At 34.7% G+C, this 16,587-nt stretch overlaps 1 protein-coding gene and 1 pseudogene across 2 annotated transcripts in view; both read right to left on the reverse strand.

Moving 5' to 3' along the window:
• Positions 1-16,587, reverse strand: part of CR1 (complement C3b/C4b receptor 1 (Knops blood group)) — a 95,123-nt gene that overhangs the window by 75,551 nt on the left and 2,985 nt on the right. For both annotated transcript variants that reach the window (XM_053608065.1, XM_053608064.1), the window contains exons 2-3: positions 6,399-6,578; positions 5,740-5,839 (exon numbers count right to left, since the gene is read on the reverse strand). In XM_053608065.1, the coding sequence (XP_053464040.1) occupies positions 5,740-5,839; positions 6,399-6,578 (280 nt within the window). The remainder of the gene's footprint in view (positions 1-5,739; positions 5,840-6,398; positions 6,579-16,587) is intronic.
• On the reverse strand, positions 9,797-16,453 carry LOC128595597 (tripartite motif-containing protein 60-like; annotated as a pseudogene).

The following is a 16,587-nucleotide window of genomic DNA, read 5'->3' on the forward strand; positions in this document are numbered from 1 at the left end:
GTTATAGGAAATAATAAGGAAGATTCAAAAGACCCTTAATTTTCTCCCAGTGATAAAATCTTCCAAAACAATGGTATAGTATCAAAACCGGGATATTGACATAGGTATGATCCGCCGATTTTGTTCAAATGTCCTATTTTACTCATACTCCTTTGTGTGCGTTTGTGTATGCATATGCAGTTTTTTAAGATAAACTTTTATGTTTTAGAACAGTTTTTGATTCATCTCAGTGTTCAACCAAAGACAAAGAGATTTTTCATACACTCTCTGCCCCTACATATAGGTAGAAATCAAGGGCTGTTAGATGAGGAGAAAATAGGGAAACTCAAGTCCTGATTTAACAGTCCTTAACTTCTACCTGGACCTTAATGGATGTGGAAACTGGTTAGGTGAGTAGTACGTCATGAAGAAACTGAAATGGGACACACAGTGATACATTCCAAGAGGACACTTTGGTCAACATTGCTTAAAGCACTAGTTCGCCATAATCAGAAGGGTCTGGACGCTGATGGCTATTACTCTGAGCACTTCTTAATAATTTCAGAAGTCAAATGTGACTTGTATTTATCTTTTGTTATTGGTATACATTGACAATTTTAATAGTTTTCTCCTTCCTTAAAAATGTATATACTTTTCGGGTACTCTCTGTACTATACCATCTGCAAAAAGAGGTATTTTTATTTTTACTTTTTCAATTTAGATGATTTTTATTTCTTTTTGTTTCTTGCTTGAATCTTCTGGTTAGGTCATCCATTACTAACGTACATTGGTTAAAATTGATTAAAAACATCCTTGTCATGTTCTTGATTTCAGAAGAAAAGATTTTAGGTTTTAACCACTAAGTATAATGTTAGCTATAGGCTTGTTGGGCAAGGAAGGCCTTTATTATGTTCAGGTACATTGCTTCTGTACATAACTTGTTGAGAATTTTTATCATGAAAAGATGATTGATTTTTCCAAATGCTTTTTCTGCATCTATTCAGATAATCATAAGATGTTTATTGCTTATTCTACTAATTTTGTATATCACATTTATTGAATTGCACATATTGAACCATCTTTGCATTTGGGGGATAAATCTCACTTGATTATGATGTATAAATCTTGGAATGTGCTGTCGAATTCAGTTTGCTAGTATTTTGTAACTATGTTCATCAGAGATATTGACCTGTAATTTTCTTTTCTTTTACTGTTCTTGTCTGGCTTTTGTATCAGTGCTTGTCTCATAAAATGAGTTTGGGAATATTTCCTTTTCTTTGACTTTTTAGAAGAATTTGAGAGGGATTGGTCTTAATTTTTCTTTAACTGTTTGGTAGAATTCACTAGCAAAGCCATCAGTTTTGGGGCTTTTCTTCTTGGGGATTTTTGATTGCAGATTCAGTCTTCTAACTGATTATTAGTCTGTTCAGATTTTCTATTTCTCTATGATCCAGTCTTGGAAAGTTACATGTTTAACCTAGAAGAATGTATACATTTCTTCCAGGTTATCCAATCTGTCGGTATATAACTGTTCATAGTAGTATTTTGTAATCCTTTGTATTTCTGTAGTATCAGTCATAATGTTTCCTTTTTCATTTATATTTATAATTTTATTTGAGTCTTCTCTCTTTTTGCTTAGCCTTGCTAAAAGTTTGCCAATTTTGTGTATTTTCTTAAAAACATCTTTTAGTGTCACTGATCTTTTCTATTGTTTTCTAGTCTTTATTTCATTTATTTATGCTCTAAGATTTACTATTTTCTTCTGTTGATTTTGAGCTTAGTCTGTTCTTTTCTAGTTTGTTGAGGTGTAAAATTAGGTTATTTTAGAACTCTCTTCTTTCTTAATGTAGGTGTTCACTGTTATAAACTTTCCTCTTAGAACTGATTTTGCAGTATTTCATATGTTTTGGTATGTTGTGTTTCTAATTTCATTTGTCACAAAATATTTTTGACTTCTGTTTTGGTTTCTTCTTTGATCCAATTGGTTGTTCAGGAGTGGGTTGTTTAATTTCCACAATGTTTGAAATTTTCCCATTTTTCTCCTGTTATTGACTTCTCGTTTCGTACCACTGTGGCTAGAAAACATACTTGCTATAAGATTTTCATCTTCTTTTTTTATTAATAATTTGTAGCTTAATGTGATCTATTCTGGTGAATGTTTGATGTGCACTTAAAAATAATGTGTATTCTGATGCTATTGGTTAGAAGGTTCTGTATATATTTGGTATATAGTATTACTTGAGACTATTGCTTTCTTGTTGATTTTATGTCAGAATGATCTATCCATTGTTCAAAGAGAGTTATTCAAATCCTCTACTTTTATTGTAATGTTTTCTATTTCTCCCTTTAGTTCTGTTAATACTTGATATATATATTTAGATGCTCCAATGTCAGGTGCTTAAGTATTTATATTGATACATTCTCTTGAGTAACTGACATCTTAATTGTTATATAATGACTACTGTGTCTGGTGATGCTTTTTTACTTAAAGTCAATTTAGTCTAACATAAATATAGCCACTCCTGCTATGTTTGATTTCCATTTTCTTGTAATAATCTTTTTCTATCCCTTTGCTTTCAGACTATGCCAAAAGCTCTGTCTCTTTTGGCAGCATACGGTTGGATCTTGTTTTTTAAATCTGTTCAGCCACTCTATGTATTTTGAATGAAAAAATCTGATCTATTTACATTGAAGTAATTACTGATAAGTAAGAACTTACTACTGCCATTTTGTTAAATGATTTTCAATAGTTTCTATTATTCCATTTTTTTCTTCTCTTACTGTCATCCTTTGTAATTTGATGACTTTTTTTGGAGTGGTATGTTTTGATTCTTTAGCTTTTGTCTATCAGCTACAGTGTTTTCTTTGTAGTTATCAGGAAGCTTACATGAAACATCTTACAGTTAAAATAAATGTATTTTAACTTGACAGCAACTTAACTTTCAACTGCATACAAAACCCTACATTTTAATTTCTCTTTCTCCTACATTTTACATTACCGATATGACAATTTGCATCTTTTGTATATTGACTATTCATTAATAAATTGTTATAGCTATGGTTATTTTTAATACTTTTGTTTTTTTAACTTTTTTACTGGAGTTAAAAGTTCAAACTTTTAAAAGTTAACTCCAGCATAAAAGTTAAAAGTTGTATGTATCAGCATCACTGTATTGGAGTATTTTGAATTTGACTATAGTCTTACCTTTACAATGAGTTATATACTTTCATGTGTGTATCCTTTCATTTAGTATCCTTTCATTTCCCTTTAGCATTTTCTTAAAAGGCATATCTAGAAGTGATTAACTCTGGCTGTTTTTGTTTGTCTGGGAAGGTCTATCTCTCCATAATTTCTGAAGGACGGCCTTACTGGGTATAGCACTCTAGGTTGAAGTGTTCTAGGTTGGCAGGGTCCCCCTTCCATCATTTTGAATATATTATCCCCCGGTCTCCTAGCTGCAAGTATTTTTTTGAGAAATCTACTCATAGTCATATAGAGGTTTATTGAACATGACAGGTTGTGTTTCTCTTGCTGCTTTCAAAATTCACTCCTTGGTTTGACTTCTGAGAATTTTATTATAATGTGTCTTGGTAAAGATGTCTTTATATTTAATATATTTGCGGTTCTTTTAGCTTCATTTATCTACATGTTCTTTTCCCTCTGTAGATTTAGGAAGATTTTTGGCACTACTTCTTTAAATATGTTTTCTGTCACTTTTTCTTGCCCTGCTCCTTCTGAGACTTTCATTTGCTGTTGAAACTGTCTATGGAATTTTTCAGTTTAGTCATTGTGTTCTTTAGCTCCAAAGTTTCTGCTACAAATGTTAGGTTTCCAGCTCTTTGTTTAACTTCTTGTTTTGTTTGTGTAACGTGTTCCTCATTTTGTGTAATTATCTATCTGTGTTCTCTTGCAGCTCTTTGAGCCTCTTTAAGAAATTTATTTTGGGTGTGGCCCCTGTGGCTTAAAATAGTAGGGCGCTGGCCCCATATACTGGAGGTGGTGGGTTCAAACCCAGCCCGGGCAAAAAAAAAAAAAAAAAAAAAGAAAGAAAGAAAGAAAGAAAATTATTTTGAATTCTTTGGCAAATAGAGCTCCATTTCTTTAGAGTAGGTTACTATTGCTTATTTTTTTTCCACTGGAGGTTTTGTGTATCCCCGATTATTTGTGATCCTTGTGGCCATGTGTTAGTGTTGGCACATTTGACTAAGTAGGGACCTATGCCAGTCTTTACATGCTGGGTTCATCAGGAAAAGCTCTTCACCACTCAAGTGCAGAGATTCTGAGCAGGCTATCCAGTAGGGTTAATGGCTGAGCTTTCTGCTGGAGTCCTCAGACAGGCTAGCCTAGTGCCTTGTTCAACAGGTAAATTGGTCATCAATGTCTGAAGGTTCTAATTTTTATATCTGTTTGAAAGTTTATTACTGTTTGCTTTTTAGATGATAGCCATCTTAGTGGGTGTGTGGTCGCATCTCACTGTGGTTTTAACTTGCAGTACCCTAATAACTATGACATTTAGCATCTTTTCATTGTTTATTGGTTATTTGTATATTTTCTTTGGAGAAATGTCTTTTCGATCCTTTGTCCACTTTTAAATTGGGTTATTTGTCTATTTACTACTGAGGTTGAAAAGCTCTTTATATATTCTGCCTATGAGATCTTTATAAGAGCTGTGAAGTACAAACATTTTTTTTCTATTCTGTGGATTGTCTTTTCACTTTCTTGATAATGTCCTTTGAAACACAAAAATTTCTAATTTTTTTGATGTCCAATTTACCATTTTTTTCTTTGGTTACCTGTGTGGTAGTGCATGTTTAGCCCGTATTTGCTAACTGACTTAGCTATTCACATTAAGAATGAGACTGAGAAAGTGCTGCCACTGTGTGCTGAGCCAAGGGTAAGCACTACCAGTGGTCCTCTTTGAGGACTTTATTCTTGACATTTTCAAAGAGGGCTCTGTTATGGATTAAACTGTTGAAGGGTATGTTGAAGTCCTAACTTCCAGTCTCTGTGAATATAATCTCATTTAGATATAGACTGTTTGTAGGTATGATCAATTAAGATGAAGTCATTAGAATGGTCCTAAAATATATTATGACTAATGTCCTTATAAGAGAAAGTATTGGACCTAGATGTGCACAGAGAGGACATCATGTGAAGACCCAGACACAGAAGGAAGATGGCCATGTGACAACAGAGATAAAAATTGGAGTTATGCTGCCATATGCCAAGGAATGCCAGATGCTAAAAAAGGTAAGGAATGATTCTTCACTAGTGGTTTTAGAGGAAGGTCTTGCTAACACCTTCGTTTTGAACTTCTAGACTCCAAAATTTTGAGAGAACAAATTTTGGTTGTTTTAAGACACCCATTTTGTGGTACGTTGTTATAGCAGTCCTAGCAAACTTTATCATTAAGATTTATTTTCTCACGCAATTGTTCCCTAGCCTTCCCTTTCTTCCAGCAATGTCTACTCTAGTTTAGGGCTATTCATGTGCTTTGACCACACTTTTCTCCATTTTCTGTCTTCCCACCCAGTGAATGCCACTCTTTTCTAACCTGCAGGGCCTGGTTTCCAGCAAGGATATAGATTTGCCCCCTAATCATATTATACCTTTGTTCATTTCAATCAGGAGTTAAACACCTATGTCCAAGCCTTTTAAAAGTAGATAGTAATAGCCTAGTTGTCCTTTCTGAGATGTGACTAGATGGTAGTATCGCTGTTCTAGAATTCTTGAGTCAAGAGATATTTCTGCCAACTCACCCTTTATCACAAGAATAATTGATATAGGATCCAAACAGGATATCTGTGATCACATGCACCACACCATTCATAGGATCTGAAGGAGTTTCACATGGTCTACCTATGAGAAAGAAACAATTTTGGAGCATCTTTGTAGAGTGATCTGAACTTTTTTCAGTATACAAAGTAGCTTACTGAAGAGCATATGCAGCTCTGATGATCATCACTTTCATAAAAACTTCCTTTCCAGATCTATCTCATACTCACATTATCCCTCCCAGACAAGTTTAAACTTTATTACCAAAATGTTATACTGCATAATTCAACCAGTATAATTGACAGATATCAAAGCCTGAGATTGTCCCGTCTCCTAGTTTTTTTTATTATACTTCTCTTTTATGTCTGATTCCCTCATTACTTAATTTTAGTCATGAAAATGGGAGACCTCTAGAGAATGGGTATTTTCTCTCAATCATGCCTTGTGATGGTTGTTTCTCTTGAAATGAAGGTACCGGGAAGTCAGAGCAGTAAGAAGATATGATCCACAAGAATAACTCTCACAGGCACTATATCTTGGGCAAATTTATTGTTATATGTGTCTCAGGTCCAAAGTTTGAACAAATTGAATGAGAGCTTACAGATGCTTGACACAGAGGAGTTTCCAGTCCAGAGTTACTTACGCCTACACCAGTCCTTAGCTTCTGTCCAGACCAAGGTTTGGAGGCAGGTGATAGAAAACTGTTTTCCATAATAACCAGGGCGGCATTGATACCTCAAAGATGTCCCAATAGGAAACTCTAACTTATCAGTCAAGTTGACAGGCCTGGCAAATGGTAACCATGCTGGGGCACTGCATTGACCTGGATAGAGATCAAGACCAAAGAAACAGCATTAATGGAAAAACATCCTTTCTACTGCCCCCTCTCTACTATAATTTATAAATGTGATTTTTTTTTAAAGGAAAAAGAACATTTCAATAATGGCAAAAAGGTTTATTCCCTTATAAGTTACCTTATAAATAAGCTCTTAAAAAAATCAGCATCCACCCATTAAAATGTCCCTGCTTTTTGGAAGGCAATTAAGCTATTTATATAGTGTTTCACTGAAGGAGAAACTTCGGTTCACAGTTTCCCATTTTAGTTACTCAGGAAGAATTCATCTATCCTACCCTCATTTATCTTTATCGCCTATAACAACATGGACTCATGCATTTTACCATCAATCTCCCATCTCTGGTGGTGCCCGCAGAGCTAGTAGGACAACAAGCCTCCTCTCTGCCCCTCAGCATCCATTGCCACTGTCAAAAGTCTGTTGCCAAACAGTCATTTCAGCACAAGAGAAAGCAGACAATGCTCAACAACTAAATCTACATTTCTGTTTATGAGAGTGTGTATTTTTCTGATACATATTTCACATTAAATACTAGACTCAGTGAGGCCACTTACAGTCTGGTAGATATAACGTAATGTAGTACAAATAGCAGAATCAAACAACATGTAATCAAAAAGAAATATCTGTTGGAATATATAATATAACTTTAGTTCTGGAAGTCCCGTTTGTTTTGTTTTATTTAAATAGCTGTTCCTCCCCCCTGCTGATTGATTCAAATTATGAGGAATGGATGGTAGCCAGAGATCATTTTTTTTAGACTTCAAAGAACCAAATTTGGCTTTGTTGATTTTGTTCCTATTTTTATTTTATTTGTTGCTCTTTTAAAAAAAAATAAATTTCTTTAGTTGATTACTGAGATTTTAAAAATGTTGCCATTTTGTCATAGTTTCTAAAATAAACATGTCAGACTATTATTTTATTCTAAGCAAGATTTGGGAGTATTCCTCAAGTTTGGGGTAGTTTAAAATATTCGATAATTGCCATTATGATTTCTTCATCAACCCATGGTTTTTAAAGAAGTGTGTTGCATGATTTATAAACATTTGCGGATTTTTTAGCTCTATATTTTTTATCCATTTTTTGACATTCACCAAGGCTTGGTTTTTGGCTTACCATACAGTCAGCTGCAGTGATTGTAGCATGTGTACTTGTGAAAATTGGGTGTTCTGCAGGAGTGGTGTAGTGTTGACGTCTCACTGAGGTCTAATCATGTTTCTTCAAATCTATCTACTTACTAATTTTTTCAGGTTTCCTTGTTCTATTAGATACTAAAAAAATCTTGCTGAAATATTCCGCAAGATTATTATAATTTGTCTGTTTCCTTTTTCTAATTTTGTCCAACTCTGATGTTATGTATTTTGAGGTTATGTTATGAGATTCATAAACATTTTAATTGCTATATTTTGTGGTAGAAGGACCTTTTTATCATAATAAAATATCTCTTTTGCTAGCAATGAACTTTGCCTCAAATTATACTGTATTATTATTTGTGGGATAAATAATAAACAAATAATAAGATGGTAGATTTGTTCACTGATGTATAAATTATTTTAAATGGACAGTAGTTCCCCTTAAGCTTTGAAGATACTTCAGGAGGCCTACAGTGGATACCTGAAACCACAGCTACTACCTCAGTCAGAACACATTTCTGTTCATGTCATCCATCCACACTTTTAGTGACTTTTCCATCTTAATAAGCTCTGTGGCTGTAACTTTTGCAGTTTGGGGTGTGACAACAAAACTTGTACAAATTTCTTTTGCTTTCTTCACAATTTCATAGACAAATGATTCATTCTTACCATAAACATGTTTTTTTCTTTCCTTATTAAGTGAAGAACTTCCACCTTTTCACTTAAAGGAAGCCATATAGAAACTGCAGGGTGTTTGTTGGACTGTATTTATTTACTAACTAGGCCCTAATGGAAATTGACTACCTCACTTGGCACAGCTAAAATTTTTACAATCTATGAAGAAAGATGTGGTAGGCTAGGTAAAAATTTCCTAAAGATATCCATGCCCTAATCCCTTGAGCCTGTAAATGTTACGTTTAATAGTAAAAGGTATTTGCAAATGTGTTAATCTTGAGATGGGCAGAGTTATCATGGATTATCTGTGTGGGCCCTGTTATCCGAAGGGTCTTAATAAGAGGGAAGACCAGGAGATTCAAAGGAGACAGAGGAAGACTGTTGGAAAATGCCATGCTGTTGGCTTTGAAGGTAGAATAAGGAAGCCATGAGCCAACGGATGTAAAGAATGGAAGGTGAAATGATCAAGGAAACCCCCTCTCCCCTGAGCCTCTGGAAGGAACACATCCTTATAGATCCATTTTAGATTTTGACCTCCAGAACTAGAAGGAAATACATTTTTGTTGTTTAAGCCACTGAATTTTTAGCAATTTGTTACAATGGCAATAGAAAAGTAACACAAAAGATAATGGTATATAGTACTAAAAATTTTGGATCCATACAAACCTGCTTTGATTTCTATATACTAGTTTTGAGGTCTTGGATGAGCTACTTAATCTCTTAGAGTCTCCGCTTCATCTTCCTAAAAGGGATGATACTTAGCTAGCAGATTTTTTTAGAAGGGTCAAAAGTAATATATGCAATGCATTCAGTAGCACCACGTATACAGAAAGCATTTGATAAATTGTACCTTATTTTTTTTTACAGAAAAATATTATTGGGTTTTTATTGGTGATTACTAGAGTAATAGATTTTCTTAAGTAACATCCTTCTTAAGTAATACTTTTTTTCTTTGAGACGGAGTCTATGTCATCCTCAGTAGAGTGCTTTGGCATCACAGCTCACAGCAACCTCAAACTCTTGGGCATAAGCGATCCTCTTGCCTCAGCCTCCCAAGTAGCTGGGACTACAGGTGCCTGCCACAATGCCTGGCTATTTTTTGGTTGTAGTTGTCATTGTTGTTTGGCAGGCCCGGGCTAGATTCGAACCCACAAGCTCCACTGTATGTGGCTGGCACCCTAGCTGCTGAGCCACAGGTACCAAGCCAAGTAATACATTTTTCAAGTATTTTATCTTAGAAATTGCTAAAAAGATAAAAATTATGCTGGTTATTTGTAGGAAAAACCAAAGAAAATAAAGAATTGTCAAGCCTAGATTTACAGGCTCAGTTATGTCCACAAACTGAAAGAAAAAGAAACAAATGAGAGTCTTCCAATAGTTCATCATTCAGAACCTGTTACCATACAGATTTAAAGAGGTTTTGAGTCAGTGCCAGTATAGAAATAAGGCCAAAGTGGTCCTGTGAAATTATCATTCAGCATATACAGAAGAGATCCATCACTCAAATTGCAAAAGGAAACATTACTCATTTCAAAGTCTAAAAACATTCCAGTCTTGCTAGGTATTACTTTTGGTGGCAGAAGATTAACTTTCTTAGGACCTAATACCATATAATTACTCTCATTATATTGCCCAATGCCCCATAGTCCATGCTGTACTAACATTGGTTGATTCTGAGTCTTCTTCCTTCAGGGAAGGGACTGATCACAGATACCCACAACCCACACAGGCTTGTCTTTCACTTCTACTTCCCAGTACTGTCTGCCAGACTGGTATCTCTTAGAACCCACAACAGTTGGGCACAGATAAAATCTTCCTAGGTTATAAGGTAATTTTTGTGGTGTATTTCCATATTGCACAATTTTTCTGTCTTCCGAGACAGTAAGTTTATGATGTGCTGTTAGAGAATCTAGAATTACATCTACTTGAAATCGCTTGATAATTTTGTTAAGGCCAGAATATTGTGGAGGAAAACAGTAACCATATTCTTCTAACCTGCATGAAAATGGTTCAGGGCATTTTAAGTTTTTATATCTTGATAGATACTCTTAACATTTGCCAGTAATTCCAGTTTTGACTTGGCATATTTGCTCTCGATCTCCTTTAATAGGCATTTTAATGAGGAGGCATGATCTGAAATTTTTGTTAGGTTTTCATTTAGTTTTGCTAAAACATCAATTTCTTTACCTTGTAGTTGTCTGAGAACAGTTTCCCCTGCCCTTCTTGCCTCTTTTGCTGTCCTGAAAGGAAATTCATAAGCAATCAACGGCTGGGTAATTTGACTGAGATGGCAAAGCTACTCCAAGTCAGAGGAACCAAGAGGACGTGACAGGAAGAGACGCCTGTATGTGAGAAGCACAATCAGGTTCTGACCTTATTCTGTGAAAAAGACCAAGAGGTTTTATGTCTGCAGTGCAATTCCTCCGCTGATCACCAGCATCACCGTGTTTGGCCCATAGAGAAGGCTGCACCCTTTCATAGGAAAAATTTGGAGTGTTACTTTGCAGCATGGGAGGAGAGCGTGGAACTATTTGGAAAGGTGTTAACTATGCAAACCAGAAAATCCCTGGAACTGGAAAAAAAGGTAAAACATAGGGGAGAAGAAGTAGGGTCTGAATTTGAGCAACTTAGGTTGTTTCTTCTAAATTGTACCTTAGTATTGTTAGAAAAGGGAAAATGCTGACAGATTTCAATATTTTTTTTTCTGTTTCTGCCTTTATTTTTTTATTATTAAATCATAGCTGTGTACATTAATACGATCATGGGGTGCCATACACTGGTTTTATAAACAGTTTGACACATTTTCATCACACTGGTTAATATAGCCTTCCTGGCATTTTCTTACTTATTGCGTTAAGACATTGATATTCTACATTTACTAACTTTCACATGTACCCTTGTAAGATGCACCACAGGTGTGATCCCACTTTGGAAAGATGTTTGGAGAACACTTAGAGATCTAAAAATAGATCTGCCATTCAATCCTATAATTCCTCTACTAGGTATATACCCAGAAGACCAAAAATCACATTATAACAAAGATATTTGTACCAGAATGTTTATTGCAGCCCAATTCATAATTGCTAAGTCATGGAAAAAGCCCAAGTGCCCATCAATCCACGAATGGATTAATAAATTGTGCTATATGTACACCATGGAATATTATGCAGCCTTAAAGGAAGATGGAGACTTTACCTCATTCATGTTTACATGGATGGAGCTGGAACATATTCTTCTTAGTAAAGTATCTCAAGAATGGAAGAAAAAGTATCCAATGTACTCAGCCCTACTATGAAACTAATTTATGGCTTTCATATGAAAGCTATAACCCAGTTATGACCTAAGAATGTGGGGAAGGGAGAGAGGGAGGGGAGGAAGTGGAGAGGCTGGGCAGAGGGAGGGTGATCAGTGGGATTTCAATATTTTGCTATAGTGATCATGCTCACTTTGCTTCCAAGAGTTTATCTTTTTCTCGAGTTTGCAGAAATAGTTTGGAAAGAGCCTATGTTTGGGGGAATGCACTGGAGGATCTCAGTGATACGTGACCTCAGAGGTCTCCTGAATGAGTATGTCTCCGATTTAGCCTGGGCATTATTGTCTGCACCTCATGAACTCTGCGATGGCACCCACATAATCACCAAGAGCTAAAAAAATTCCTGGATTTTCCCTTTTCCTATAGACATTGGGTTTAGTCAGAATTGGGTGACCTACTTTGTGCTTCCTGCTTAAGCAAAGGATGATGATACTCCAAAAAAAGTTCATATTTCTTATTTATTTTTTCTCTTATATTAGACAGCATATATCTGTCATCACACATTCTCTTTATTAAACCAGTAGTTGTTAAGCAAGTGTGCCCTTGCCTATAATTGTTGTTTCATCATGTGCCACACTGTCTTCTTACTGAGCTATAGCCCATTTCCCTTCTTTAAATTTCCAAAGACATACATTCTTTCCCCATGACATTACTTCTGTGTAATGCACTCTTACCCGAGTTCTAACTTCTTCTAGGCCTCAGCTAAAATTCCACTGTTTTGTTAAAGACTTCCCTGACTCTTTTAAGGATTTGAAATCTAAACTACCTACCCCTACCCCACCCAATAATAATTTCTAACAAACTCTTTACTTTTCCTTGTATAACAATAATACAATATTATATAATTTATACTTTTCTGTGCACTTGCATAAGTATCTAATTCTCTCAGTAGATATTAGATATGCAGATTATTAGGGCAAGAGACCACATATTTTTTGTTCATCTAGTTCAGGTGCTCATCACTCATTTATAAACATTCAAGAAATATTTGTTGCAACACACAAATAAATGAAGACTTCCCTTTAAAACTTAAAAGTCCAGGCTATATCCCCAGAAGCTCTATTTCAGTGGATTTAATTCAGTGGTTACAGCCCGGAAATTTATATTTTTAAAAATCTTTACAGGTGATTTTGATATATAACAGCACTTTGAGAACCACTGTAATAAACAGTAAAAAAAAAAAAAAAAGATAGAAAGAAAGAAACCTCACTGAGTGAAAAACACTTCTTGTGATTTCAAATATTATTCCTTCACTTTTTCTCTAGTTGATATATAGAATGAAATATAATTTTGTTGTTTGTCTTATACATTGGCAATAGACAAAGGAAGAGATTCCAAGTGAAGGTCAGTTCCAGTGTCCAAAGTTGTCCTGGGAGAAGCTGAATGTTGCAGCAAAACTCATAAGGAAAGGATAGAAAGAGATCTAAAGCAACAGCGGGAACCAAGGACCATTTGTGGGATGAACATTCCTTTCCTTTAATTACCTAATATACTTACCTGCATTTTTACATATGAAAAGTATATGCAATAACAAAAATATATGTTTGTATAATAGCCTAAATGAGAAGGAATATATGAGTTAACAGACAAAGCTTAATCATTTTGTTTACCTCTTTTATTATCAATCAGTCCCTCAGTTTGTAGCTGGTTTTGATGATAAATACATTAATATAAATTCCAGGAACTCAAAACCTACCATGGCTTTTGGGATTGAAAAAAATGCATCTCTTTACTAATTATATGCATGTGATTATGCAATTATATGCATTATGTGCATATATATAATTTTATAATTATAATGCATGATTTAAAAGAGTATTTAAAAGTGATAGAGGTGCTTAAGCACAACATATGCAGGTCACTTTCTTAAAGAGAACAATAGTTAGCATGAAGAATGGAGTATATTTCAGATTGATCTCTTATATTTGGACAAATATGGAAGTGATGCTATCTTAATTTTGCATATATCACAGAATAAGTCAACCTGCCTTGAATGGAAATCTTGAAATAGGAATATTTGAAAACTAGTAATAGAAAAACTAGCTGGGGATTGAGGCAGAATGGCTAAAATTAAAAAGACTAACCATACTAAGTATTGGCAAACAGGTGAAGTATCTGAAAATATAATATACTGTTAATTATCAGAAGTACTAAGAAGAAGAAATGCTGTTAGTCTTACCACAACTAACCCCAAATTGCCAAAAACAAAAATAGTCTGAAAAGTATTTAGAGCTAATTGAAATACTTGGTTTCATATTCACTATTATTAACAGAGATGTTTTGTTTTGGCAATTTGGGGTCAGTTGCGATTTGCCTAACAGCCTTTCTTCCTCTTAAAAGCATGTATGCAAAAATTAAAAGCAAGAAAATAAAACATAGTACCAGAGAAAACAGCCTTTAACAAAAGAAGACAGGAAGAAAATAAAGGACCACAAAACAACCAGAAATCAAATGACAACATGGCAGTAGTAAAACCTTACCAATCAATAATAACATTGAACGTGAATGGACTGAACTCCCCAATCAAAAGACATAGAGTATCTGAATAGATTAAAAGTGACCCAAAGACATGTTGTCTACAAGAAACCCACCACACCTATGAACACACCTACAGACTGAAAATAAAGGGATAGAAAAAGATATTCCATGCAAGTGGAAACTGTAAAAGAGCAAGAGTAGCTATACTTCTATTCGATAAAATGGATTTCAAGACAAAAACTGTAAAAAAGAGACAAAGAAGTCATTATATAATGGTGAAGGGGACAGTGCAGCAAGAGGATGCAACAATTCTAAATATTTATGCACCTAACATTGGAGCACCTAGATATATAAAGCAAACATCAGAGCTAAAGAGAGAGATAGATTGCAATATGAGAATCATTAGAGACCTCAACACTCCATTGTCAGCATTGGAAGGAACATTCAGACAGAAAATCGACAATGAAACATTGGACTTAATCTGCACTATAAACTAAATGGACCTAATAGGTATTTACAGAACATTTCATGTAACAACTGCAGAATACACATTCTTCTTCTCAGCTCATGGATCATTTTCAAAGACATATCACATGTTAGGCCACAAAACAAGTTTAAAAAAATTAAAAAATATTTGAATTTTTACTTAAGGATCCTCTGATCACAATGGAACAAAACTAGAAATAACAAGAGGAACATTGGAAACTATACAAACACATGGAAATTAAGCAATATTCCCCCAAATGACCAGTGGGTTAGTGAAGAGATTGAGAAAGAAATTAAAAAATTTATTGAAACAAATGAAAATGACAATACTACATATTAAAACCTCTGAGATAGGCCAGGCACAGTTGCTCCTGCTTATAATCCTACCATCCTGGGAGGCTAAGGCAGGTGGATTGCTTGAGCTCAGGAGGTAGAGACCAGCCTGAGCAAGAGCAAGACCCTGTCTGTACTAAAAATTTAGAAAAACTAGCTGGGGATTGAGGCAGTTGCCTGTAGTCCCAGCTACTAGTGAGGGTCTGGCAGGAAGGTTGCTTGAGCCCAAGAGTTTGAGGTTGATGTGAGCTACAGTGACACCAGGGCACCCTACCCAGGTTGACAGAGTGGAACTCTGTCTTAAATAAATAAATAAATAAATAAAATATCATTGAGATACAGCAAAAACTGTAATAAGAGGAAAGTTTATAGCAATAAATGCCTACACCAAAAAAATAGAAGCTTCAAATAAACAACTAATGGTGCATCTCAAAGAACTAGAATAACAACAGAGACAAACACACAAATTAGAAGAAAACACACAATTAGAAGAAAATAAAGATCAGAGCAGAAATAAATGAAATTAAAATCAAAACAATACAAAGGTCAACAAAATGAAAAGTTGCTTTTAAAAAAAGTAAACAAGCTTGTAGTCCCAGCTACTTGGGAGACTGAGGCAAGAGAATTGCTTAAGCCCAAGAGTTTGAGATTGCTGCGAGCTGTGATGCCACAGCACTCTACCCAGGGTGACAGCTTGAGACTTTGTCTCCAAAACAAACAAACAAAAAAAAAGATAAACAAAAAGAGAGGATACCCACATAAATAAAATCAGAGATGTAAAGGAGACATTACAACTAATAGTGCAAAAATCCAAAAGATCATAGAGACTATCATGAGCAACTATATGCCAATAAATTGGAAAGCCTAGAAGAAATGGATAAATTCCAGGACACAAACAACCTACTGAGATTCAACCAGGAAGATATCTAAAACTGAATAAACCAATAATAAATAACAAGAGTCTAACAAGCATTCAAAGAAGAACGAGTATCAATCTTATTCCAAAAATCTGTAATACTCCCAGACTCATTCTCGAGGCCCATATTACCTTGATACCAAAACCAAACAAAGATACAACAACAAAAAAGAAAACTATAGACTCATATCTCTGATGAACATAGGTGTAAAAATTCTCAACAAGATACTAGCAAACTGAATTCAACAACACATTAGAAAGATTATTCACTACGATCAAGTGAGATTCATCCCACTTCAAAGATTCATCCCATCTTTGAACCCATGTATAAACTCTTGCAAATATGGTTCATCAACTGGATCAATGTGATCCATATTATCCACAGAATGGACAGAAGGACAAAAATCATATGATCACTTTTAATTGATGTTGAAAAGAATTCAATAAAATTCAACATCACTTCATGATAAAAACTCTCAAAAAAATGGGTGTAGAAGGAACTTACCTCAACATGATAAATAGAATGAACAATATTAGACATCACAACAAAGTGACTATAATTAATAATATATTATGTTATACTTAAAAATGATTAAAAGAGTAGAATCACAAAGATACGGCAAATGCCTGAGGTAATGAATACCCAA

The sequence above is a fragment of the Nycticebus coucang genome, chromosome 10, assembly GCF_027406575.1.
Source record: "Nycticebus coucang isolate mNycCou1 chromosome 10, mNycCou1.pri, whole genome shotgun sequence".
Taxonomy (NCBI): domain Eukaryota; kingdom Metazoa; phylum Chordata; class Mammalia; order Primates; family Lorisidae; genus Nycticebus; species Nycticebus coucang.